This window comes from Sinohyriopsis cumingii, chromosome 17, assembly GCF_028554795.1.
Source record: "Sinohyriopsis cumingii isolate HCF-2022 chromosome 17, ASM2855479v2, whole genome shotgun sequence".
Lineage (NCBI taxonomy): Eukaryota > Metazoa > Mollusca > Bivalvia > Unionida > Unionidae > Sinohyriopsis > Sinohyriopsis cumingii.
In genome coordinates, this window is record NC_142977.1 from 2,375,536 (window position 1) to 2,402,364 (window position 26,829).

The 26,829-nt window shown below is 38.5% G+C and overlaps 1 protein-coding gene across 1 annotated transcript in view; it reads right to left on the reverse strand.

The window, feature by feature from the left end:
• LOC149777652 (uncharacterized protein C05D11.1-like) overlaps positions 1–26,829 on the reverse strand; it is a 123,342-nt gene that overhangs the window by 13,122 nt on the left and 83,391 nt on the right. The window contains exons 17-19 of the mRNA XM_089938712.1: positions 11,332–11,417; positions 3,820–3,980; positions 813–1,049 (exon numbers count right to left, since the gene is read on the reverse strand). Coding sequence (XP_089794838.1) covers positions 813–1,049; positions 3,820–3,980; positions 11,332–11,417 — 484 coding nt within the window. The remainder of the gene's footprint in view (positions 1–812; positions 1,050–3,819; positions 3,981–11,331; positions 11,418–26,829) is intronic.

Consider the following 26,829-nt stretch of genomic DNA (forward strand, 5'->3'; position numbering starts at 1 on the left):
TGCATCGAGTGACAGCAGATCAGGGTCTACATTGCTCTACTGATTAGTCCTAGCAAACTGCAAAGACCCAAATGTGCCAGTGCCTTACATGACAGCAGATCAGGGTCTACATTGTTTTACTGATTAGTCCTAACAAACTGCAAAGACCCAGATGTGCCAGTGCCTTACATGACAGCAGATCAGGGTCTACATTGTTCTACTGATTAGTCCTAACAAACTGCATAGACCTGGATCTGCAAGTGCATTAAATGACAGCAGATCAGGGTCTATGTAGTTAGATATTACCTGCTAGATAATACAGACAGTATATATCTTTTTAAATATTGGCTTTAACCTGGAAAACTTGTTCCAATAAATCTAATTTTTTATTCTTGGTGAGAGTGATATCATGTCTTAGCTGTCTGCATACTGAGAAATAATATACATGGATAGAATGACAGAAAAAGGGAGAAAATTAGATGTACAAAGAAAGAAAGATACAACGAATCAGAGACAATGAGACAGAAAACAGACATACAGCAGTGAAATAGCAAATGATTTTCTTGTTATTGATTATAATTGGAGAGAGATGTACAAAGAAAGAAAAAGAGTCAGAGAGAGGAAAGACGGAAAATATAAAAGTAAAACAGCACATCTGAGGTTACTGATATTATTTCTGATTATGTACTAGTTACATGTGCCCACTGGCCCAACCCATCTTACCTATCTCAATTGATAAACAATTTGGAAAATATCATTCCTGGGACAAGTTTTTAAACTTTTCATTGTAAATAACTTACTAGCATTTTCTACAGTAATAGTCACTGCCCTACCTGTAATGGTAGGAGAGTCCCAAGCCCCTAATCTGCCGCCACATTGGCCCCTCTAGCTGGGTAAGGTACTGGATGAAGACCATGATGGCAGGATAATCTGGGTGTGAGTAAGAATCAATACTGGGGACAGCTTGGACAAGGTACGAAGACTCCACTGACCCAACCCCAACAATTATCTGCTTTTCAGGACTTGACTCCAAGGATAAAACAAAATCTGACGTTTTCTTCATGGTACATCTGAAGTAAAAACCAAACTTGTGAAAAGCAAATTGTTTATAGGCAGCAATAACAAATTTCTGCTATGGGATGGATGTATGGACAAAAGATCATCCTCAAGGGATGGATGTATGGACAATGGACAAAAGATCATCCTCAAGGGATGGATGTATGGACAATGGACAAAAGATCATCCTCAAGCACTCTTGGTCCATGTCCAGCAGAACCAAAATTTAGCACTCTATAACAGCTCATCTCCTGCAACAATCATATCATTATAAAGACCAAAGCATTTTTATTTATGTATTTGAATAAAATAGTATAAAAAAAAGTAATATCACCATTTTTCCATTAAATTTAGAACTTCTGCAAGATAAAATGGCTATCACATCTAATTAACTTCAAAAATTTTGTTCACAATAACCTTTTGTTCACTTGGGCTGTGCTCAATGACCCATATCTTGATCCCAAAATATATAATATGAAAGCAAACCACACCCCCATCTCTGTCTAGAAACCTTGCAAGTATGTATCTGTTGAGAGGATTTTTTTAAAAAAGTCATTAAACTGTTCCTATTTTCATAACTGTGGCTGCATTTAATGGCAGATCTGTGAAATTTAAAAGAATTTGAAAGGCTTTCAAACCAGGATGTTTTCTATTATGCTGATAAAATATTTTTAGAAAGAAATTTTTGAAATTTTTTGTTCTAATTTTAGTGATACTGGCCTCATTTGAGGAGGACCAGAACAACTCTTTTGCAACTTTGAGAAACCTTGATACTACAATGTTGCCTGTGAAATTCAGTCAGAGGTTTTGGAGTGGTTATTGAAAGTACAAACAGTTGATAGATGATACAATGCTGATCAGGCTGACACCATTGTTTACAGGACACAATGTCTAGCCATTATACAAAATACTCCATTTTTATAAGACACTGTCTAGCCATTATACAAAATACTCCATTTTTATAAGACACTGTCTAGCCATTATACAAAATACTCCATTTTTATAGGACACTGTCTATCCATTATACAACATATTCCATTTTTATAGGACACTGTCTAGCCATTATATAAAATGCTCCATTTTTATAGGACACTGTCTAGCCATTACACAAAATACTCCATTTTTATAGCACACTGTCTGGCCATAATACAACATACTCCATTTTTATAGGACACTGTCTAGCCATTATATAAAATACTCCATTTTTATAGGACACTGTCTAGCCATTACACAAAATACTCCATTTTTATAGGATACTGTCTATCCATTATACAAAATACTCCATTTTTATAGGACACTGTCTAGCCATAATACAACATACTCCATTTTTATAGGACACTGTCTAGCCATTATATAAAATACTCCATTTTTATAGGACACTGTCTAGCCATTACACAAAATACTCCATTTTTATAGGATACTGTCTATCCATTATACAAAATACTCTATTTTTATAGGACACTGTCTAGCCATAATACAACATACTCCATTTTTATAGGACACTGTCTAGCCATTATATAAAATACTCCATTTTTATATGACACTGTCTAGCCATTACACAAAATACTCCATTTTTATAGGATACTGTCTATCCATTATACAAAATACTCCATTTTTATAGGACACTGTCTAGCCATTATACAAAATACTCCATTTTTATAGGACACTGTCTACATAAGACTACATTTATTACAGGACACACTTTCTAGCCATGATACAAAGGGCCCCACTTTTGTACAGGAAACACTGTCTATCCATGTTACAAAAGACTCCACCTTTTTACAGGACACTCTGTCTAGCCATGATACAAAAGACTCCATTTTTACAGGTCACACTGTATATCCATAATACAAAAGACTCCATTATTACAGGAAACAATGTCTTACCATCATACAAAAGACTCCATTTATTACAGGACACAGTGTCTACCCATGATATAAAATATATCATTTCTTACTGGACACACTGCCTAGCCATGATCTCAAAGATTCCATTCATTACAGCATACACTGCGTAGCCATGATATAAAAGACTCCATTTGTATAGGACAAACTCTGTGGACATCATACGAAAGCATACCAAGTTTCATGATGAATCCAGCATACCCCACTCCCAAAGATAAAAGAAAACTCTTGTTGTTATTGTTGTGGGGTTTAACGCCAATTTTCAGCACACGATAGGCTATACATGGCGGCCAGTATTAATGGTGGAGGAAGAACCCGGAAAACCCCGGAAAGAACCACCGACCCACGAGAAGCTACTGGCAAGCTTTCTCACATGCCCACATTGGCTGAATCTTAGACTCGAACCACCGCAGACAGAGGTGAGATGGCAGTGATCCGTAACGAAGAGCGCTTTAGACCACTTGGCCACTCGGGGCCCCAAAGAAAACTCTAACGAATATAAAGACTAAAATTAGTCAATAATTTTCCATGATCTACAATAAGCATTTTCAATATTTATCACATGAAATTATTCACTAATTTTCCATGATCTACAATAAGCAATTGCAAGATTTATCACATGAAATTATTCAATAATTTTCCATGATCTACAATAAGCATTTGCAAGATTTATCACATGAAATTATTCAATAATTTTCCATGATCTACAATAAGCATTTTCAATATTTATCACATGAAATTATTCAATAATTTTCCATGATCTACAATAAGCAATTGCAAAATTTATCAAATGAAAACATATAACTGAACTGAATAAAACCTAGATTATTTGGACTGAAACATTGTATACTGTATTTCAAATTTTGAAAGAAATCATCACCTGTCAGGAGTGAATTGGTGTGTTTTGTGGATAAAATCTGTCCAGACTTTGTGAGGGAGGGGGTGCTCTTCTTCGAGTCTAGCAGTGTCTGCTGACATGTGAATGGTCAGGTTACCTGGACAGGTCAGAACTTTTAACAACTGGTTCATTCTGGATTCAACCTGTCAAAACAAGACTTGATACATGTGTAAATTTATATACCGTGTTAAAAACACAGCCCTCTAACAATTATGTGCAATACAATCTTGGCTTTGAACTAATGAGTACATTTTGTATAAAGTCATATCAGGATGGGTGTATTTTTGTTAAGCCACATCATAATGGGTGTAGTTTTATGTCAAGTCACATCAGGATGGGTGTATTTTTATCTTAAGTAACATCAGGATGGGTGTATTTTTATGTAAAGTCACATCATAATTGGTGTATTTTTATGTAAAATAACATTACCATGGGTGTATTTTTATGTAAAGTAACATTACCATGGTTGTATTTTTATGTAAAGTCACATCATAATGGGTGTATTTTTGTTAAGTCACATCATAATGGGTGTATTTTTGTTAAGTCACATCATAATGGGTGTATTTTTGTTATGTCACATCATAATGGGTGTATTTTTGTATAAAGTCATATCATAATGTCTGTATTTTTATGTTAAATCATATCATGATGGGAGTGTTTTTATGTTATGCAACATCACAGTGAGTGTGTTTTTATGTAAATTAACATCATAGTGGGTGTGTTTTTATGTAAATTAACATCATAATGGGTGTATTTTTATGTAAATTAACATCATGATGAGTGTATTTTTATGTTAAGTAACATCATGATGGGTGTGTTTTTATGCAAATTAACATCATAGTGGGTGTATTTTATGTTAGGTAACATCATGATGGATGTGTTTTTATGTTAAGTAACATCATGATGGGTGTGTTTTTATGTAAATTAACATCATGATGGGTGTATTTTTATGTTAAGTAACATCATGATGGGTGTGTTTTTATGTAAATTAACGTCATAGTGGGTGTGTTTTTATGTTAGGTAACATCATGATGGATGTGTTTTTATGTTAAGTAACATCATGATGGGTGTGTTTTTATGTTAAGTCACATCATGATGGGTGTATTTTTATGTAAATTAACATCATGATGGGTGTATTTTTATGTAAATTAACATCATGATGGGTGTATTTTTATGTAAAGTAACATCATAATGGGTGTATTTTTATGTTAAGTAACATCATGATGGGTGTATTTTTATGTTAAGTAACATCATGATGGGTGTATTTTCTGTTCGGTAACACCATGGTGGATTCTAATAAGCTAAATTAATATCAAATACTTTGTGTCTTTACCTGCCATTACAAGAAATATCACACAAAATCACAAATTTTTAATCCCCATCCTCTCAAAAAGTGTATGTTTTCAGCAATCTAAGCAGGGATGAATGGGGGCTGGGGAAAAAAGAGACATAAAGGTGGAGACCTTTTCTGATTATAAAAGTATATGCCTGTTACCCACAGCCTGTATAAGCATTAAAAAGTCCTGCTAAATCCTCATGTAAACTATTTTGAGAGTGCTTATACAGCTGACTGTGTTGTGGGAGATTATACATTTAAAGATAATGCAGTCAAAGATTGGTAAGCACTATTTCAGAGGTTACTTAACTGACTGATAATAGTCAGGGTGATTTTGTGTTAAGATATCTGAGTACTGCTTTGGGACAGCCCATTAGTCTAATTTGCATAGGTAAAACCCACAAAGTGGAAAAACCTGGTTTGTTTGAAGAGAGGCAAATCAAAGAGACAAATAATGAACAAAACTTTTTACCCATCGCTATCTTTAAATCATCTGTATTAAAGATTACTGACAAGTTTATGATCAGCAACATGCTTCTTTAAAGTTGGAGTTTACATATAAAATACGAAACATGATTAATTGCTAATAGTTGGAATAGTATCAAAGTGTGATTCATTTTTGAAGGCAAAATCTTGAAATGCAGCTGTGATGTAGGAAAGGATGAGCCACAGGTGAAATGAGTGAAGTGCTGCAAAATTAAATTTAGAATTGGTTGATGGCATCTGACTTTATGAAGCAAAGCATACTGTAAACAACATATCATGATTTCAGAAGTGTATGACATCTGCTGCCACAGTAACACCACTCAGCATCAATACAAGTTACACCACCTAGCATCAATACAAGTAACACCACTCAGCATCAATACAAGTCACACCATCCAGCATTAATACAAGTCACACAATCCAGCATTAATACAAGTAACACCACTCAGCATCAATACAAGTTACACCACCTAGCATCAATACAAGTAACACCATTCAGCATCAATACAAGTAAAACCACCTAGCACCAATACAAGTAACACCATTCAGCATCAATACAAGTCACACCATCCAGCATTAATACAAGTAACACCACTCAGCATCAATACAAGTTACACCACCTAGCATCAATACAAATAAAACCACCTAGCATCAATACAAGTAACACCACCGAGCATCAATACAAATCACACCACCCATCATTAATACAAGTAACACCACTCAGCATCAATACAAGTCACACCACCTAGCATTAATACAAATAACACCACTCAGCATCAATACAAGTAACACCATCCAGCATCAATACAACACCACCCATCATCAATACAAGTAACACCACCTAGCATCAATCTGACTAAAGGCAATCACTAATAACAACAACAACAATCTTATTATCTGTGGCGACTTCAACGCACACAGTGAATTATGGGGAGGTAAAAAGAAAGATCAAAGAGGGAAAATGGCTGAAAAATGGATAACTGAGAACAATCTGGTCATCTTAAACGACGGGTCGAACACGAGATTAAACCCTGAGGATGGCACTCTTTCAGCCATAGACCTAACCATCACTACCCCAAAATTGGCTCAAATCACAAATTGGTGGGTGGATCAAGAAGATACATTAGGAAGTAACCATTTTCCCATCACAATCAATATTCAAACAAAAACTCAACACATTCCAAATGAAACCCCACCTAAATGGAGGTACCAACAAGCAGACTGGGACCAATTCCAATTATTACTAGCTAGAGTAAATCCAGATAACTTAGAAAGCCCAAGTAGTGACATGTATTATGATAACATAACAGACACAATTATAGAGGCAGCTAACCGATGCATCCCAAAGACAACTAATATCCAAAATAAAAACCCTGTACCATGGTGGACTACACGTGCACTATAGCACATGAAGACAAAAAAAGGGCCTTAAATAAATATAACTGCACCAAAATTTCTATCTACTTCCAGCATTATAAAGATAAAGAAAAACTGCTAAAATCAATCTATGGCAAACCTTTTGCTCTAAACTGAGTCTAAAATCAAACTCAAAACAAATATGGGACAAGATAAAAGCCATAAAAGGGAAAGCAATTACCTCAGTCCAAAAATTAAAAATGCCATACCAAATAAAGATAAGGCAGACCTCCTAAGCGAAGCATTTTTCGAACATGAGTAGAAACAGTAATCACACCAGAAACTTTCAAGAACACAAAAAACTAATGGAGGAAATCCAACCTCAAATGTTTCAAGACCAAGGAACAAAAGAATCTCACCTAAATAGTGACATCACAGTACATGAATGGGAGATAGCCCTATGATCCAAAAATGAAACATCCCCTGGTAAGGATCAGTTAGGTTGCATTATCTACAAAAAACTACCTATCAATATAACAATAGCCATAATCAAGCTCTTTAATAGGATATGGGATAAAGGCCAACTACCCACCAAATGGAAACGGGCCATAGTAATACCAATCCCCAAGCAAGGTAAAGATCCCAACAACAAAAATTCGTACTGACCCATCTCCCTTACAAACAATATTTGCAAAATAATGGAGACAATAATCGCAAATAGGTTAAAACACCACCTAGAAACCAATAACCTACTCTCCATAAATCAATGTGGCTTTCGGAACAAATGGTCCACCACTGACCAACTTCTCAGATTGGAAACAGACATCAAACTCGCTTTTAATGCACACAGAAAAACCAATCGCAACCTTATAGCATTTTTTCTAGACCTAGAAAAAGCGTTTGATCTAGTATGGACCAATGGACTAATGGCCAAATTAAACTAATTTGGAATAACTGGACGCATGTTCAACTGGATTGGCGATTTCCTCACAGGCCGGAAAATTACCACAAGAATAGGCAACACCCATTCGGAAGAATTTTCACTTGAAAATGGAACACTGCATGGCAGTGTAATAAGTCCCCTACTATTTAACCTAATGGTAAACAACCTTGACCTCAATGCAGCCTCCACAAAAATAAACTTGTCACAATTTGCAGATGATGTGGCATATGGAGGAATGGAAATCCTGCCAATAACACAGTAGTTAAAGAAATCCAGCAGAGCATAGACAACATAGGGAGATGGGTGGACAAATGGAGTTTCAAAATATCTCATGAAAAAACTGTGGCAATCATATTCACCCCCAAACGAAATAACAATCTAGTCTATTCAAACTTCTATATACAAAATCAATTAATCAAATATGTAACAGTAGTAAAATTCCTAGGAATGTTCTCTGACATCCACCTCACATGGAAATAGCACACTGAACAACTCACCCAGAATTGTAACAAAGATCTTAATTTACTCAGGAACATCACAGGGACTGACTGGGGATCCAGCCAGGAAACCCTCCTCACGATCTATAAAACCCTAATTAGATCAAAACTGGATTACGGTTGCCAAGCATGTAACTTGGCTAAGCAACCTGTACTACAAAAACTTGACACTATCCAGAGGAAAGCCTTACTATTATACACAGGAATACTCCCCTCACCATCATTAGAAGAACTACAAACACTAACAGGAGAACTACCCTTAAAATTACGTAGGCAAGAACTGCTCCTCTGATACCCCATTCGATTAGATACCCACCCAGACAAACATCCCACCAAAATAGCTATAAATAAGTGTAAAGTTGTCTTCAAACCCAAAATCATACCCACCACACCAAGTGGCAAAGTAATCCTTGAACTAAGAGAAAAGATACCTCTACTAAAAAAACAGGTAACAAACAATACAGACCAGAACAAATCATCATGGTTACAAAAACCACCAAGGATTAACAATGAAGCTACCAAATTAGGCAATAAAGAAGGACAAGAAAACATACTAAAACCTGTACTGGTAAACGAAATCAACCAGAAATACATGGACTATGTTAAAATACATACCGATGGATCAAAAACAAACAACTCACCAAGAACAGCAGCAGCAATAGTCATCACTGAATCCAATATACAACGGGATCCAGCTTACCTGACTATTGCTCCATTTACACCACTGAATTCTGGGCTATACTTGAATCACCACAATGGATCAAAGACAACCAAATACTGAAAGCAGTCATTATAAGCAATTCCCTAAGCGTTATTAAATTGATCCAAAATCGCAATACACACTCTAGGAACAATCCCTCGACAGAGCATTCCAATTAATTGCCGATATCACCACAGCACATCAATTAGTCGAGCTCATGTGGATACCATCGCACATTGGAATCTCTGACAACGAAACAGCAGACAAAGTTACACAAACCAAACTAGGAGATCAAAACTTTATCAAGCTTAACTATAGCTCTACAGAAGCACTAAGCTTCGCACATACATATATAGACCAAACATGGCAAGATTTTTGGAACTCCTCCACAAAAGGTAAAAAGCACCATGAAACCCAAAAAACCGTAGAAAGGAACATACAGCTACCTAAGGGTACCTATTTAGAACAGAAAACCATAAATAGGATAATAACTGGAAAAACTAAACTAGAAAGCAGTTTTGGAAGGCTTATAGGACCCAAACCAGCAACCATTAACTGCTTTAACTGCCACACCACCGAAGATCTACACCACGTATTCAATATATGCCCAAAATATCAACCCGCTTGGAAAATATTTATCAAAAACCAAAAAGTGATTGGATCACCACACACATACCCAGAGTTACTTATGGACTCTAATAAAAATAAAAAATCAGCATATAAAAATATAAATAAATTCATAGACTCGGCAGGACTTAGGAACAAAATATAATTACTATCCCCACAAAACCAAAAGACCCAGTAACTAGCTAAATAAATTTAGAAGCCACCACATAAAAACCCATAACATATCATTCAATTTTATAAAAGTATTAATAAATAATTCACTTACGAAGAACCTATCAAAAACTAAGGAAACCACAAAATTGGATGTCCTAGATGTCCTTAACGAACCGTGTAATCGGCTAGGACTCCGGTCTCTTGCTAAATAAAGTATAAATAACATTCAATCTCTAAAAACATTTATAAATAAATAACTTAAAGAGGCAATATCTAAAAACTTATAAAAAACATAACATAGGAAGCACACCCTAAACACCTCGACTAGTAATACCATAATAACCTTGAAAATCTCTCTTCATACATGATTTCTACTAAGAACCTCTATAAACAGCATAAAACATCCCACCCCCTTTTTAGAACATTTTGAAGAAGAAAAAAAAATCACAAGAAACACCACCAGGCAAATGCAACAAGAAACCAGTGATGTAAAGCAAGCAGGACCATTTCCAAGCTCCCCTTCCCACTAATGACAGCCAACCATTCAACTGTAAGGGACCTTTATGGACCCACAGATTGAGGGTAAACTATCAGTGTTCCTTAAATCCATAAAAGCCTGGGGGAGGTGGCACCATTCCCTTCCCCAGGAACAACTAGCAGGCTGCAGTGCAGTCAGAAAAAAGTGGCAAATGCACAATTGTGTGCACACCACTATAATTAAACTCAACAACAACAACAATGTAGATGCAAAACTTTCACTATGTATTCTGATAAAATTTTCTCAAAAACAGTATCATCCAATGGTGAACTCTGATGACAACGAATCACATTCAAGCCTGGCTCCCTTCCATTCAGCTACTGACAATATCAGCAAAGACCACATCAAGTTAAGACTATTCTACTGTCCATTGGATTTTATAATGGAAACCAGGTTTTTTTTAAAAACATTTCCACACCACTCCCCCACCTTGAAAAATGGACCAGTCCCTAAATTTACCAACTATTGTCTGCTTGAAAGTATTTAAATCCTTTAAAGTTCAAAGAAAAATATAAACATATATTGTACTTTCTTTCATTTTAATTTGAAATGTGCATCATTTTCTTTATTACTATATTAGCAGATATCATGTCAACAACTGTATGATAATGAATTTTGGGTTGCATGTACTGACCCCTCCCCCCTCCACTCAAAACAATTTTTGAGCTCCAGAAATCCCCCAGCATGGTCTCAAAGGTTGGCAAGTAGGTTAGTAGCAGATTTAGGGGTAGGGTTATAAAATAAAATTCACCCACTATAATAATCCATAAACATGCATATTAAATCAGGAATGGTATTATAATCAGGTGTCTTACTTAGAAAAATGTTAAAATTGCCAAAGCTTCTATTCAGACTTACCACCTCTGGTTCTTTGTCCAACTGCTGCAAAATTTTCTCTAAAAATGTCTGCTGCTTCAACATGGAACTGATGGCATGGTTACACTCTGGAATTATATGTCATTTTACTGCTGAACACCTTAAAAATGATTTAACAAGTTTATATTTATGGAATAAGGGGTGATATATAAGATGCTTGAACTGATAGCATTGTTACACTCTGAAATTATATAACTGTATAAGTCTGGATCTACACAAGTACAAGTCTGGACCTACCTGGTTCGGACCCAATCCCACCTGTAGGCATGCTGAGGCTGTACCCTATTTCCTAGCAGCATCAAGGTCATTTAAGATACACCAACGTGGGTGGTATTAAAAAAAGCAGACAGATATAGCTCTAAAATGATACCAAATAATCTGGAAGTTCTAGTTGCACTACAAAATACAGAGGGAAAAACCTCATTTTTTTGCCCCTTTTTTTCACCCCAAAATTTGCTCGTGGTCAGAATGTGACTTTATGTCTGGATTTTAGACCTTTTGGTCTCAGGTCTAAGGTAGACCAGTCTGAACTGCACACAGACAGGTGAACCTTTGCAATAACTAGGATAAGGTGGGCATTTGGAATAAAGAGAGGTCTCCATACGAAAATGATGGGTTCATTAGGAAAAGAAAAATAATAATCCAACTTTTACCCTTCTGCTCATGCGTAAGCAAAATAACCAATGGTTAATGATGTTGTTTCTAATACAACTAGGCGTAAGTCTCGTGGAAAATCTGTTGAAAGCCAATGTATTATGATGTATTCAGAAATAGCACCCCCCCACCAATGTCTTTCCTGCATTTCAGGCAAAAACGACAAAAAACTCTCGGGCCGAATGAGTTACACAAGTACATGTCTGGACCTATACAAGAATAGGTATGGACCTACACAAGTACATGTCTGGACCTACACAAATACATGTCTGGACCTATACAAGAACATGTCTGGACCTACACAAGTACATGTCTGGACCTATACAAGAATAGGTCTGGATCCACACAAGTATAGTCTGGACCTATATAAGAATAGGTCTGGATCTACACAAGCATAGTCTGGACCTATACAAGAATAGGTCTGGACCTACACAAGTACAAATCAGGACCTATACAAGAATAGGTCTGGACCTACAAGAGTACAAGTCTGGACCTTTACAAGAATAGGTCTGGATCTACACAAGTATAGCCTGGACCTATACAAGAATAGGTCTGGATCTACACAAGTATAGTCTGGACATATACAAGAATAGGTCTGGACCTACAAGAGTACAAGTCTGGACCTATACAAGAATAGGTCTGGATCTACACAAGTATAGTCTGGACCTATACAAGAATAGGTATGGATATACACAAGTACAACTCTGGACCTATACAAGAATAGGTCTGGACCTACAAGAGCACAAGTCTGGACCTATACAAGAATAGGTCTGGATCTACACAAGTATAGTCTGGACCTATACAAGAATAGGTATGGACCTACACAAGTACAACTCTGGACCTATACAAGAATAGGTCTGGACCTACAAGAGCACAAGTCTGGACCTATACAAGAATAGGTCTGGATCTACACAAGTATAGTCTGGACCTATACAAGAATAGGTCTGGATATACACAAGAATAGTCTGGACCTATACAAGAATAGGTCTGGATATACACATTATAGTCTTGACCTATACAAGTATAAAAATTGCAGGCAAGGACAACAGGGGTTCTGTACAACATGCTGTCTTACCTTCAACCCTTGCAATGATGTATCCTCACAATATGTAACACAGAATCTTAGGGTTGTTATGGACTTGTAAAGACTTTAATACAACACTGTAACAGAATCTTAGGGTTGTTATTGACTAGTAAAGACTTTAATACAACACTGTAACACGGAATCTTAGGGTTGTTATTGACTTGTAACAACTTTAATACAACACTGTAACAGAATCTAAGAGTTGTTATTGACTTGTAAAAACTTTTTAATACAACACTAACAGAATCTTAGAGTTGTTATTGACTTGTAAAAACTTTAATACAACACTGTAACAGAATCTTAGAGTTGTTATTGACTTGTAAAGACTTTAATACAACACTAACTGAATCTTAGAGTTGTTACTGACTTGTAAAGACTTTAATACAACACTAACTGAATCTTAGAGTTGTTACTGACTTGTAAAGACTTTAATACAACACTAACTGAATCTTAGAGTTGTTACTGACTTGTAAAGACTTTAATACAACACTAACTGAATCTTAGAGTTGTTACTGACTTGTAAAGACTTTAATACAACACTAACTGAATCTTAGAGTTGTTACTGACTTGTAAAGACTTTAATACAACACTAACTGAATCTTAGAGTTGTTACTGACTTGTAAAGACTTTAATACAACACTAACTGAATCTTAGAGTTGTTACTGACTTGTAAAAACTTTTTAATACAACACTGTAACAGAATCTTAGAGTTGTTATTGACTTGTAAAGACTTTAATACAACACTAACAGAATCTTAGAGTTGTTATTGACTTGTAAAGACTTTAATACAACACTATAACACTGAATCTTAAGGTTGCTATTGACTTGTAAAAACTTTTTAATACAACACTGTAACAGAATCTTAGAGTTGTTATTGACTTGTAAAAACTTTTTAATACAACACTAACAGAATCTTAGAGTTGTTACTGACTTGTAAAGACTTTAATACAACACTAACTGAATCTTAGAGTTGTTACTGACTTGTAAAGACTTTAATACAACACTAACTTAATCTTAGAGTTGTTACTGACTTGTAAAGACTTTAATACAACACTAACTGAATCTTAGAGTTGTTACTGACTTGTAAAGACTTTAATAAAACACTATAACACTGAATCTTAAGGTTGCTATTGACTTGTAAAGACTTTAATACAACACTAACTGAATCTTAGAGTTGTTACTGACTTGTAAAGACTTTAATACAACACTAACTGAATCTTAGAGTTGTTACTGACTTGTAAAGACTTTAATAAAACACTATAACACTGAATCTTAAGGTTGCTATTGACTTGTAAAGACTTTAATACAACACTGTAACGAAATCTTAGAGTTGCTATTGACTTGTAACAAAACTTTAATACTACACTTTAACAGAATCTTAGAGTTGTTATTGACTTGCAATGACTTTAATACAACACAGTGACACAGAATCTTAGGGTTGTTATTGCTACCACTGCTGACATCAATGCCATTTTTACAATGCATAACATGCAAAACATAAATCAAATAAATTAAGTTCTAATTAACTTATATGTCTACTAATTTTGTATTTTATACAATTTTGTGAAATGGGAAAAAGAGCCAGTTTCTGATATCTCGAACTGATGAAGACTGGCTCATAGAAAAAGACAAAAACTAAAACAAGGATACAGACAAACAGTTTGATATCAATGGACACATGAATCACAAGCAGTGGACTTTGGAATTTGTTCTCGAACAACCAAAATGTTTTAGAAATGCCTACAATGTTAACTTAATTTATCCAATAGATTTAAAACTGGTGACAAGGTGCCAATTAGTTCCACCTTTTCAGAACCCCTTTTTACCATACCCATTTAGTAATTTCGATGATGAAGTTTGCAAAAATTAAAACATGGCAGTGACTTTTAGTCATGTGAGTGGATACAGTGTGAGTGGATACAGTGCAAGTGGATACAGTGTGAGTGGATACAATGAGCGGATACAGTGTGAGTGGATACAGAAGCTGGCAAGAGAAAACATGATAATGCAAGAACATACTTGTATCAAATGATAGATGGCAAAAATAACACTTGCTGTTTCAATAATCAATTAGATACCTGCACTTAGAATTTTTAGTTATTCATGCAACTTTGTAATGCAAAATATGAAGAAATCATTCAATCTGAATAGCCCCAAACTGATGATTACACTCCTGTTAATACGGACATGTCATCTAGTCACTGTGATGTCATCTAGTCATTGTGATGTCATCTAGTCATTGTGATGTCAATGAGGTCTTCATGATATAATACAGACCAAGTGCTTGAGAGAAATTCAAAATGGCCATTATCTGCATCTGAGGCTTATTTTAGCATATGCTTGAGGTAAGTTCAAAATGGCCATTATCTGCATCCGAGGCTTATTCTAGCGTGTGCTTGAGGGAAGTTCAAAATGGCCATTATCTGCATCTGAGGCTTATTTTAGCATATGCTTGAGGTAAGTTCAAAATGGCCATTATCTGCATCCGAGGCTTATTCTAGCATGTGCCTGAGGGAAATTCAAAATGGCCATTATCTGCATCCGAGGCTTATTTTAGCATATGCTTGAGGTAAGTTCAAAATGGCCATTATCTGCATCTGAGGCTTATTTTAGCATATGCTTGAGGTAAGTTCAAAATGGCCATTATCTGCATCTGAGGCTTATTTTAGCATATGCTTGAGGTAAGTTCAAAATGGCCATTATCTGCATCCGAGGCTTATTTTAGCATATGCTTGAGGTAAGTTCAAAATGGCCATTATCTGCATCCGAGGCTTATTCTAGCATGTGCTTGAGGGAAATTCAAAATGGCCATTATCTGCATCCGAGGCTTATTCTAGCGTGTGCCTGAGGGAAATTCAAAATGGCCATTATCTGCATCCGAGGCTTATTCTAGCATGTGCCTGAGGGAAATTCAAAATGGCCATTATCTGCATCTGAGGCTTATTTTAGCATATGCTTGAGGTAAGTTCAAAATAGCCATTATCTGCATCCGAGGCTTATTCTAGCATGTGCTTGAGGGAAGTTCAAAATGGCCATTATCTGCATCCGAGGCTTATTCTAGCATGTGCCTGAGGGAAATTCAAAATGGCCATTATCTGCATCCAAGGCTTATTCTAGTATGTGCTTGAGGGAAATTCAAAATGGCCATTATCTGCATCCGAGGCTTATTCTAGCATGTGCTTGAGGGAAGTTCAAAATGGCCATTATCTGCATCCGAGGCTTATTCTAGCAAGTGCTTGAGGGAAATTCAAAATGGCCATTATCTGCATCCGAGGCTTATTCTAGCATGTGCTTGAGGGAAGTTCAAAATGGCCATTATCTGCATCCGAGGCTTATTCTAGCATGTGCCTGAGGTAAATTCAAAATGGCCATTATCTGCATCCGAGGCTTATTCTAGCATGTGCTTGAGGGAAGTTCAAAATGGCCATTATCTGCATCCGAGGCTTATTCTAGCAAGTGCTTGAGGGAAATTCAAAATGGCCATTATCTGCATCCGAGGCTTATTCTAGCGTGTGCCTGAGGGAAATTCAAAATGGCCATTATCTGCATCCAAGGCTTATTCTAGCGTGTGCCTGAGGGAAATTCAAAATGGCCATTATCTGCATCCGAGGCTTATTCTAGCAAGTGCTTGAGGGAAATTCAAAATGACCATTCTCTGCATCCGAGGCTTATTCTAGCATGTACTTGAGGGAAATTCAAAATGACCATTATCTGCATCCGAGGCTTATTCTAGCATGTGCCTGAGGGAAATTCAAAATGGCCATTATCTGCATCCGAGGCTTATTCTAGCGTGTGCCTGAGGGAAATTCAAAATGGCCATTATCTGCATCCGAGGCTTATTCTAGCATGTGCTTGAGGGAAATTCAAATGGCCATTATCTGCATCCGAGGCTTATTCTAGCATGTGCTTGAGGGAAATTCAAATGGCCATTATCTGCATCCGAGGCTTATTCTAGCGTGTGCCTGAGGGAAATTCAAAATGGCCATTATCTGCATCCGAGGCTTATTCTAGCAAGTGCTTGAGGGAAATTCAAAATGGCCATTATCTGCATCCGAGGCTTATTCTAGCATGTGCCTGAGGGAAATTCAAAATGGCCATTATCTGCATCCGAGGCTTATTCTAGCGTGTGCCTGAGGGAAATTCAAAATGGCCATTATCTGCATCCGAGGCTTATTCTAGCATGTGCTTGAGGGAAATTCAAATGGCCATTATCTGCATCCGAGGCTTATTCTAGCATGTACTTGAGGGAAATTCAAAATGGCCATTATCTGCATCCGAGGCATCTTCTAGCATGTGCTTGAGGGAAGTTCAAAATGGCCATTATTTGCATCTGAGGCTTATTCTAGCATGTACTTGAGGGAAATTCAAAATGGCCATTATCTGCATCCGAGGCATCTTCTAGCATGTGCTTGAGGGAAGTTCAAAATGGCCATTATCTGCATCCGAGGCTTATTCTAGCATGTGCTTGAGGGAAATTCAAAATGGCCATTATCTGCATCCGAGGCTTATTCTAGCGTGTGCCTGAGGGAAATTCAAAATGGCCATTATCTGCATCCGAGGCTTATTCTAGCATGTACTTGAGGGAAATTCAAAATGGCCATTATCTGCATCCGAGGCTTATTCTAGCATGTACTTGCGGGAAATTCAAAATGGCCATTATCCGCATCCGAGGCATCTTCTAGCAAGTGCTTGAGGGAAATTCAAAATGGCCATTATCTGCATCCGAGGCTTATTCTAGCATGTACTTGAGGGAAATTCAAAATGGCCATTATCCGCATCCGAGGCATCTTCTAGCAAGTGCTTGAGGGAAATTCAAAATGGCCATTATCTGCATCCAAGGCTTATTCTAGCATGTACTTGAGGGAAATTCAAAATGGCCATTATCTGCATCCGAGGCTTATTCTAGCATGTACTTGAGGGAAATTCAAAATGGACATTATCCGCATCCGAGGCATCTTCTAGCAAGTGCTTGAGGGAAATTCAAAATGGCCATTATCTGCATCCGAGGCTTATTCTAGCATGTACTTGAGGGAAATTCAAAATGGCCATTATCTGCATCCGAGGCATCTTCTAGCAAGTGCTCGAGGGAAATTCAAAATGGCCATTATCTGCATCCGAGGCTTATTCTAGCATGTACTTGAGGGAAATTCAAAATGGCCATTATCTGCATCTGAGGCGTCTTTTAGCAAGTGCTTGAGGGAAATTCAAAATGGCCATTATCTGCATCCGAGGCTTATTCTAGCATATGCTTGAGGGAAATTCAAAATGGCCATTATCTGCATCCGAGGCATCTTCTAGCAAGTGCTCGAGGGAAATTCAAAATGGCCATTATCTGCATCCGAGGCATCTTCTAGCAAGTGCTTGAGGGAAATTCAAAATGGCCATTATCTGCATCCGAGGCATCTTCTACCAAGTGCTCGAGGGAAATTCAAATGGCCATTATCTGCATCCGAGGCTTATTCTAGCATATGCTTGAGGGAAATTCAAAATGGCCATTATCTGCATCCAAGGCTTATTCTAGCATGTGCTCGAGGGAAATTCAAAATGGCCATTATCTGCATCCGAGGCGTCTTCTAGCAGGTGCTCGAGGGAAATTCAAAATGGCCATTATCTGCATCCGAGGCTTATTCTAGCATATGCTTGAGGGAAGTTCAAAATGGCCATTATCTGCATCCGAGGCGTCTTCTAGCAGGTGCTCGAGGGAAATTCAAAATGGCCATTATCTGCATCCGAGGCTTATTCTAGCATATGCTTGAGGGAAATTCAAAATGGCCATTATCTGCATCCGAGGCTTATTCTAGCATATGCTTGAGGGAAATTCAAAATGGCCATTATCTGCATCCGAGGCTTATTCTAGCAAGTGCTTGAGGGAAATTCAAAATGGCCATTATCTGCATCCGAGGCTTATTCTAGCATCTGCTTGAGGGAAATTCAAATGGCCATTATCTGCATCCGAGGCTTATTCTAGCAAGTGCTTGAGGGAAATTCAAAATGGCCATTATCTGCATCTGAGGCTTATTCTAGCATATGCTTGAGGGAAATTCAAAATGGCCATTATCTGCATCCGAGGCTTATTCTAGCAAGTGCTCGAGGGAAATTCAAATGGCCATTATCTGCATCCGAGGCTTATTCTAGCATATGCTTGAGGGAAATTCAAAATGGCCATTATCCGCATCTGAGGCTTATTCTAGCAAGTGCTTGAGGGAAATTCAAAATGGCCATTATCTGCATCCGAGGCTTATTCTAGCATATGCTTGAGGGAAATTCAAAATGGCCATTATCTGCATCCGAGGCTTATTCTAGCATATGCTTGAGGGAAATTCAAAATGGCCATTATCTGCATCTGAGGCTTATTCTAGCAAGTGCTTGAGGGAAATTCAAAATGGCCATTATCTGCATCCGAGGCTTATTCTAGCATATGCTTGAGGGAAATTCAAAATGGCCATTATCTGCATCCGAGGCTTATTCTAGCATATGCTTGAGGGAAATTCAAAATGGCCATTATCTGCATCCGAGGCTTATTCTAGCAAGTGCTTGAGGGAAATTCAAAATGGCCATTATCTGCATCCGAGGCTTATTCTAGCGTGTGCTTGAGGGAAATTCAAAATGGCCATTATCTGCATCCGAGGCTTATTCTAGCAAGTGCTTGAGGGAAATTCAAAATGGCCATTATCTGCATCCGAGGCTTATTCTAGCATGTGCTTGAGGGAAATTCAAAATGGCCATTATCTGCATCTGAGGCTTATTCTAGCATATGCTTGAGGGAAATTCAAAATGGCCATTATCTGCATCCGAGGCTTATTCTAGCAAGTGCTTGAGGGAAATTCAAAATGGCCATTATCTGCATCCGAGGCTTATTCTAGCGTGTGCCTGAGGGAAATTCAAAATGGCCATTATCTGCATCCAAGGCTTATTCTAGCAAGTGCTTGAGGGAAATTCAAAATGGCCATTATCTGCATCCGAGGCTTATTCTAGCATATGCTTGAGGGAAATTCAAAATGGCCATTATCTGCATCTGAGGCTTATTCTAGCAAGTGCTTGAGGGAAATTCAAAATGGCCATTATCTGCATCCGAGGCTTATTCTAGCAAGTGCTTGAGGGAAATTCAAAATGGCCATTATCTGCATCCGAGGCTTATTCTAGCAAGTGCTTGAGGGAAATTCAAAATGGCCATTATCTGCATCCGAGGCTTATTCTAGCAAGTGCTTGAGGGAAATTCAAAATGGCCATTATCTGCATCCGAGGCTTATTCTAGCATATGCTTGAGGGAAATTCAAATGGCCATTATCTGCATCCGAGGCTTATTCTAGCGTGTGCCTGAGGGAAATTCAAAATGGCCATTATCTGCATCTGAGGCTTATTCTAGCAAGTGCTTGAGGGAAATTCAAAATGGCCATTATCTGCATCTGAGGCTTATTCTAGCATATGCTTGAGGGAAATTCAAAATGGCCATTATCTGCATCTGAGGCTTATTCTAGCAAGTGCTTGAGGGAAATTCAAAATGACCATTATCTGCATCCGAGGCTTATTCTAGCATATGCTTGAGGGAAATTCAAAATGGCCATTATCTGCATCTGAGGCTTATTCTAGCAAGTGCTTGAGGGAAATTCAAAATGACCATTATCTGCATCCGAGGCTTATTCTAGCAAGTGCTTGAGGGAAATTCAAAATGGCCATTATCTGCATCCGAGGCTTATTCTAGCATATGCTTGAGGGAAATTCAAAATGGCCATTATCTGCATCTGAGGCTTATTCTAGCAAGTGCTTGAGGGAAATTCAAAATGACCATTATCTGCATCCGAGGCTTATTCTAGCAAGTGCTTGAGGGAAATTCAAAATGGCCATTATCTGCATCCGAGGCTTATTCTAGCATATGCTTGAGGGAAATTCAAAATGGCCATTATCTGCATCCGAGGCTTATTCTAGCAAGTGCTCGAGGGAAATTCAAATGGCCATTATCTGCATCCGAGGCTTATTCTAGCATATGCTTGAGGGAAATTCAAAATGGCCATTATCTGCATCCGAGGCTTATTCTAGCATATGCTTGAGGGAAATTCAAAATGGCCATTATCTGCATCCGAGGCTTATTCTAGCATATGCTTGAGGGAAATTCAAAATGGCCATTATCTGCATCCGAGGCTTATTCTAGCATATGCTTGAGGGAAATTCAAAATGGCCATTATCTGCATCCGAGGCTTATTCTAGCATATGCTTGAGGGAAATTCAAAATGGCCATTATCTGCATCCGAGGCTTATTCTAGCAAGTGCTCGAGGGAAATTCAAATGGCCATTATCTGCATCCGAGGCTTATTCTAGCATATGCTTGAGGGAAATTCAAAATGGCCATTATCTGCATCCGAGGCTTATTCTAGCATATGCTTGAGGGAAATTCAAAATGGCCATTATCTGCATCCGAGGCTTATTCTAGCATATGCTTGAGGGAAATTCAAAATGGCCATTATCTGCATCCGAGGCTTATTCTAGCATATGCTTGAGGGAAATTCAAAATGGCCATTATCTGCATCCGAGGCTTATTCTAGCATATGCTTGAGGGAAATTCAAAATGGCCATTATCTGCATCTGAGGCTTATTCTAGCAAGTGCTTGAGGGAAATTCAAAATGGCCATTATCTGCATCCGAGGCTTATTCTAGCGTGTGCTTGAGGGAAATTCAAAATGGCCATTATCTGCATCCGAGGCTTATTCTAGCAAGTGCTTGAGGGAAATTCAAAATGGCCATTATCTGCATCCGAGGCTTATTCTAGCATGTGCTTGAGGGAAATTCAAAATGACCATTATCTGCATCTGAGGCTTATTCTAGCATATGCTTGAGGGAAATTCAAAATGGCCATTATCTGCATCCGAGGCTTATTCTAGCAAGTGCTTGAGGGAAATTCAAAATGGCCATTATCTGCATCCGAGGCTTATTCTAGCGTGTGCCTGAGGGAAATTCAAAATGGCCATTATCTGCATCCGAGGCTTATTCTAGCAAGTGCTTGAGGGAAATTCAAAATGGCCATTATCTGCATCCGAGGCTTATTCTAGCATATGCTTGAGGGAAATTCAAAATGGCCATTATCTGCATCTGAGGCTTATTCTAGCAAGTGCTTGAGGGAAATTCAAAATGGCCATTATCTGCATCCGAGGCTTATTCTAGCATGTGCTTGAGGGAAATTCAAAATGGCCATTATCTGCATCCGAGGCTTATTCTAGCAAGTGCTTGAGGGAAATTCAAAATGGCCATTATCTGCATCCGAGGCTTATTCTAGCATGTGCTTGAGGGAAATTCAAAATGACCATTATCTGCATCTGAGGCTTATTCTAGCATATGCTTGAGGGAAATTCAAAATGGCCATTATCTGCATCCGAGGCTTATTCTAGCAAGTGCTTGAGGGAAATTCAAAATGGCCATTATCTGCATCCGAGGCTTATTCTAGCATGTGCTTGAGGGAAATTCAAAATGGCCATTATCTGCATCCGAGGCTCATTCTAGTATGTGCTTGAGGGAAATTCAAAATGGCCATTATCTGCATCCGAGGCTTATTCTAGCATGTGCTTGAGGGAAATTCAAAATGGCCATTATCTGCATCCAAGGCTTATTCTAGTATGTGCTTGAGGGAAATTCAAAATGGCCATTATCTGCATCCGAGGCTTATTCTAGCATGTGCTTGAGGGAAATTCAAAATGACCATTATCTGCATCCGAGGCTTATTCTAGCAAGTGCTTGAGGGAAGTTCAAAATGACCATTATCTGCATCCGAGGCTCATTCTAGTATGTGCTTGAGGGAAATTCAAAATGGCCATTATCTGCATCCGAGGCTTATTCTAGCATGTGCTTGAGGGAAATTCAAAATGGCCATTATCTGCATCCAAGGCTTATTCTAGCATGTACTTGAGGGAAATTCAAAATGGCCATTATCTGCATCCGAGGCATCTTCTAGCAAGTGCTTGAGGGAAGTTCAAAATGACCATTCTCTGCATCCGAGGCTTATTCTAGCAAGTGCTTGAGGGAAATTCAAAATGGCCATTATCTGCATCCGAGGCTCATTCTAGTATGTGCTTGAGGGAAATTCAAAATGGCCATTATCTGCATCCGAGGCTTATTCTAGCAAGTGCTTGAGGGAAGTTCAAAATGACCATTATCTGCATCCGAGGCTCATTCTAGTATGTGCTTGAGGGAAATTCAACATGGCCATTATCTGCATCCGAGGCTTATTCTAGCATGTGCTTGAGGGAAATTCAAAATGGCCATTATCTGCATCCAAGGCTTATTCTAGCATGTACTTGAGGGAAATTCAAAATGGCCATTATCTGCATCCGAGGCATCTTCTAGCAAGTGCTTGAGGGAAGTTCAAAATGACCATTCTCTGCATCCGAGGCTTATTCTAGCAAGTGCTTGAGGGAAATTCAAAATGGCCATTATCTGCATCCGAGGCTCATTCTAGTATGTGCTTGAGGGAAATTCAAAATGGCCATTATCTGCATCCAAGGCTTATTCTAGCATGTGCTTGAGGTAAGTTCAAAATGGCCATTATCTGCATCCGAGGCATCTTCTAGCAAGTGCTTGAGGGAAGTTCAAAATGACCATTCTCTGCATCCGAGGCTTATTCTAGCAAGTGCTTGAGGGAAATTCAAAATGGCCATTATCTGCATCCGAGGCTCATTCTAGTATGTGCTTGAGGGAAATTCAAAATGGCCATTATCTGCATCCAAGGCTTATTCTAGCATGTGCTTGAGGTAAGTTCAAAATGGCCATTATCTGCATCCGAGGCATCTTCTAGCAAGTGCTTGAGGGAAATTCAAAATGGCCATTATCCGCATCCGAGGCATCTTCTAGCAAGTGCTTGAGGGAAATTCAAAATGGCCATTATCTGCATCCGAGGCTTATTCTAGCATGTGCTTGAGGGAAATTCAAAATGGCCATTATCCGCATCCGAGGCATCTTCTAGCAAGTGCTTGAGGGAAATTCAAAATGGCCATTATCTGCATCCAAGGCTTATTCTAGCATGTACTTGAGGGAAATTCAAAATGGCCATTATCCGCATCCGAGGCATCTTCTAGCAAGTGCTTGAGGGAAATTCAAAATGGCCATTATCTGCATCCGAGGCTTATTCTAGCATGTACTTGAGGGAAATTCAAAATGGCCATTATCCGCATCCGAGGCATCTTCTAGCAAGTGCTTGAGGGAAATTCAAAATGGCCATTATCTGCATCCAAGGCTTATTCTAGCATGTACTTGAGGGAAATTCAAAATGGCCATTATCTGCATCCGAGGCTTATTCTAGCATGTACTTGAGGGAAATTCAAAATGGCCATTATCTGCATCCGAGGCTTATTCTAGCATGTACTTGAGGGAAATTCAAAATGGCCATTATCCGCATCCGAGGCATCTTCTAGCAAGTGCTTGAGGGAAATTCAAAATGGCCATTATCTGCATCCAAGGCTTATTCTAGCGTGTGCCTGAGGGAAATTCAAAATGGCCATTATCTGCATCCGAGGCTTATTCTAGCATGTACTTGAGGGAAATTCAAAATGGCCATTATCTGCATCCAAGGCTTATTCTAGCATGTACTTGAGGGAAATTCAAAATGGCCATTATCTGCATCCGAGGCTTATTCTAGCATGTACTTGAGGGAAATTCAAAATGGCCATTATCTGCATCCGAGGCTTATTCTAGCATGTACTTGAGGGAAATTCAAAATGGCCATTATCCGCATCCGAGGCATCTTCTAGCAAGTGCTTGAGGGAAATTCAAAATGGCCATTATCTGCATCCTAGGCTTATTCTAGCATGTACTTGAGGGAAATTCAAAATGGCCATTATCTGCATCTGAGGCATCTTCTAGCAGGTGCTCGAGGGAAATTCAAAATGGCCATTATCTGCATCCGAGGCTTATTCTAGCATGTACTTGAGGGAAATTCAAAATGGCCATTATCTGCATCCGAGGCTTATTCTAGCATGTACTTGAGGGAAATTCAAAATGGCCATTATCTGCATCTGAGGCATCTTCTAGCAGGTGCTCGAGGGAAATTCAAAATGGCCATTATCTGCATCCGAGGCTTATTCTAGCATGTACTTGAGGGAAATTCAAAATGGCCATTATCTGCATCCGAGGCTTATTCTAGCATATGCTTGAGGGAAATTCAAAATGGCCATTATCTGCATCTGAGCCGTCTTTTAGCAAGTGCTTGAGGGAAATTCAAAATGACCATTATCTGCATCCGAGGCTTATTCTAGCAAGTGCTTGAGGGAAGTTCAAAATGACCATTATCTGCATCCGAGGCTCATTCTAGTATGTGCTTGAGGGAAATTCAAAATGGCCATTATCTGCATCCAAGGCTTATTCTAGCATGTACTTGAGGGAAATTCAAAATGGCCATTATCTGCATCCGAGGCTTATTCTAGCGTGTGCCTGAGGGAAATTCAAAATGACCATTCTCTGCATCCGAGGCTTATTCTAGCGTGTGCCTGAGGGAAATTCAAAATGGCCATTATCTGCATCCGAGGCATCTTCTAGCAAGTGCTTGAGGGAAGTTCAAAATGACCATTCTCTGCATCCGAGGCTTATTCTAGCAAGTGCTTGAGGGAAATTCAAAATGGCCATTATCTGCATCCGAGGCTTATTCTAGCATGTGCTTGAGGTAAGTTCAAAATGGCCATTATCTGCATCCGAGGCTCATTCTAGTATGTGCTTGAGGGAAATTCAAAATGGCCATTATCTGCATCCAAGGCTTATTCTAGCATGTGCTTGAGGTAAGTTCAAAATGGCCATTATCTGCATCCGAGGCTCATTCTAGTATGTGCTTGAGGGAAATTCAAAATGGCCATTATCTGCATCCAAGGCTTATTCTAGCATGTACTTGAGGGAAATTCAAAATGGCCATTATCTGCATCCGAGGCGTCTTCTAGCAAGTGCTTGAGGGAAATTCAAAATGGCCATTATCTGCATCTGAGGCATCTTCTAGCAGGTGCTCGAGGGAAATTCAAAATGGCCATTATCTGCATCCGAGGCTTATTCTAGCATGTGCTTGAGGGAAATTCAAAATGGCCATTATCTGCATCTGAGGCATCTTCTAGCAGGTGCTCGAGGGAAATTCAAAATGGCCATTATCTGCATCCGAGGCTTATTCAAGCGTGTGCCTGAGGGAAATTCAAAATGGCCATTATCTGCATCCGAGGCTTATTCTAGCGTGTGCCTGAGGGAAATTCAAAATGGCCATTATCTGCATCCGAGGCATCTTCTAGCAAGTGCTTGAGGGAAGTTCAAAATGACCATTATCTGCATCTGAGGCTTATTCTAGCATGTGCTTGAGGGAAATTCAAAATGGCCATTATCTGCATCCGAGGCTTATTCTAGCATGTGCTTGAGGTAAGTTCAAAATGGCCATTATCTGCATCCGAGGCTCATTCTAGTATGTGCTTGAGGGAAATTCAAAATGGCCATTATCTGCATCCAAGGCTTATTCTAGCATGTGCTTGAGGTAAGTTCAAAATGGCCATTATCTGCATCCGAGGCTCATTCTAGTATGTGCTTGAGGGAAATTCAAAATGGCCATTATCTGCATCCAAGGCTTATTCTAGCATGTACTTGAGGGAAATTCAAAATGGCCATTATCTGCATCCGAGGCGTCTTCTAGCAAGTGCTTGAGGGAAATTCAAAATGGCCATTATCTGCATCTGAGGCATCTTCTAGCAGGTGCTCGAGGGAAATTCAAAATGGCCATTATCTGCATCCGAGGCTTA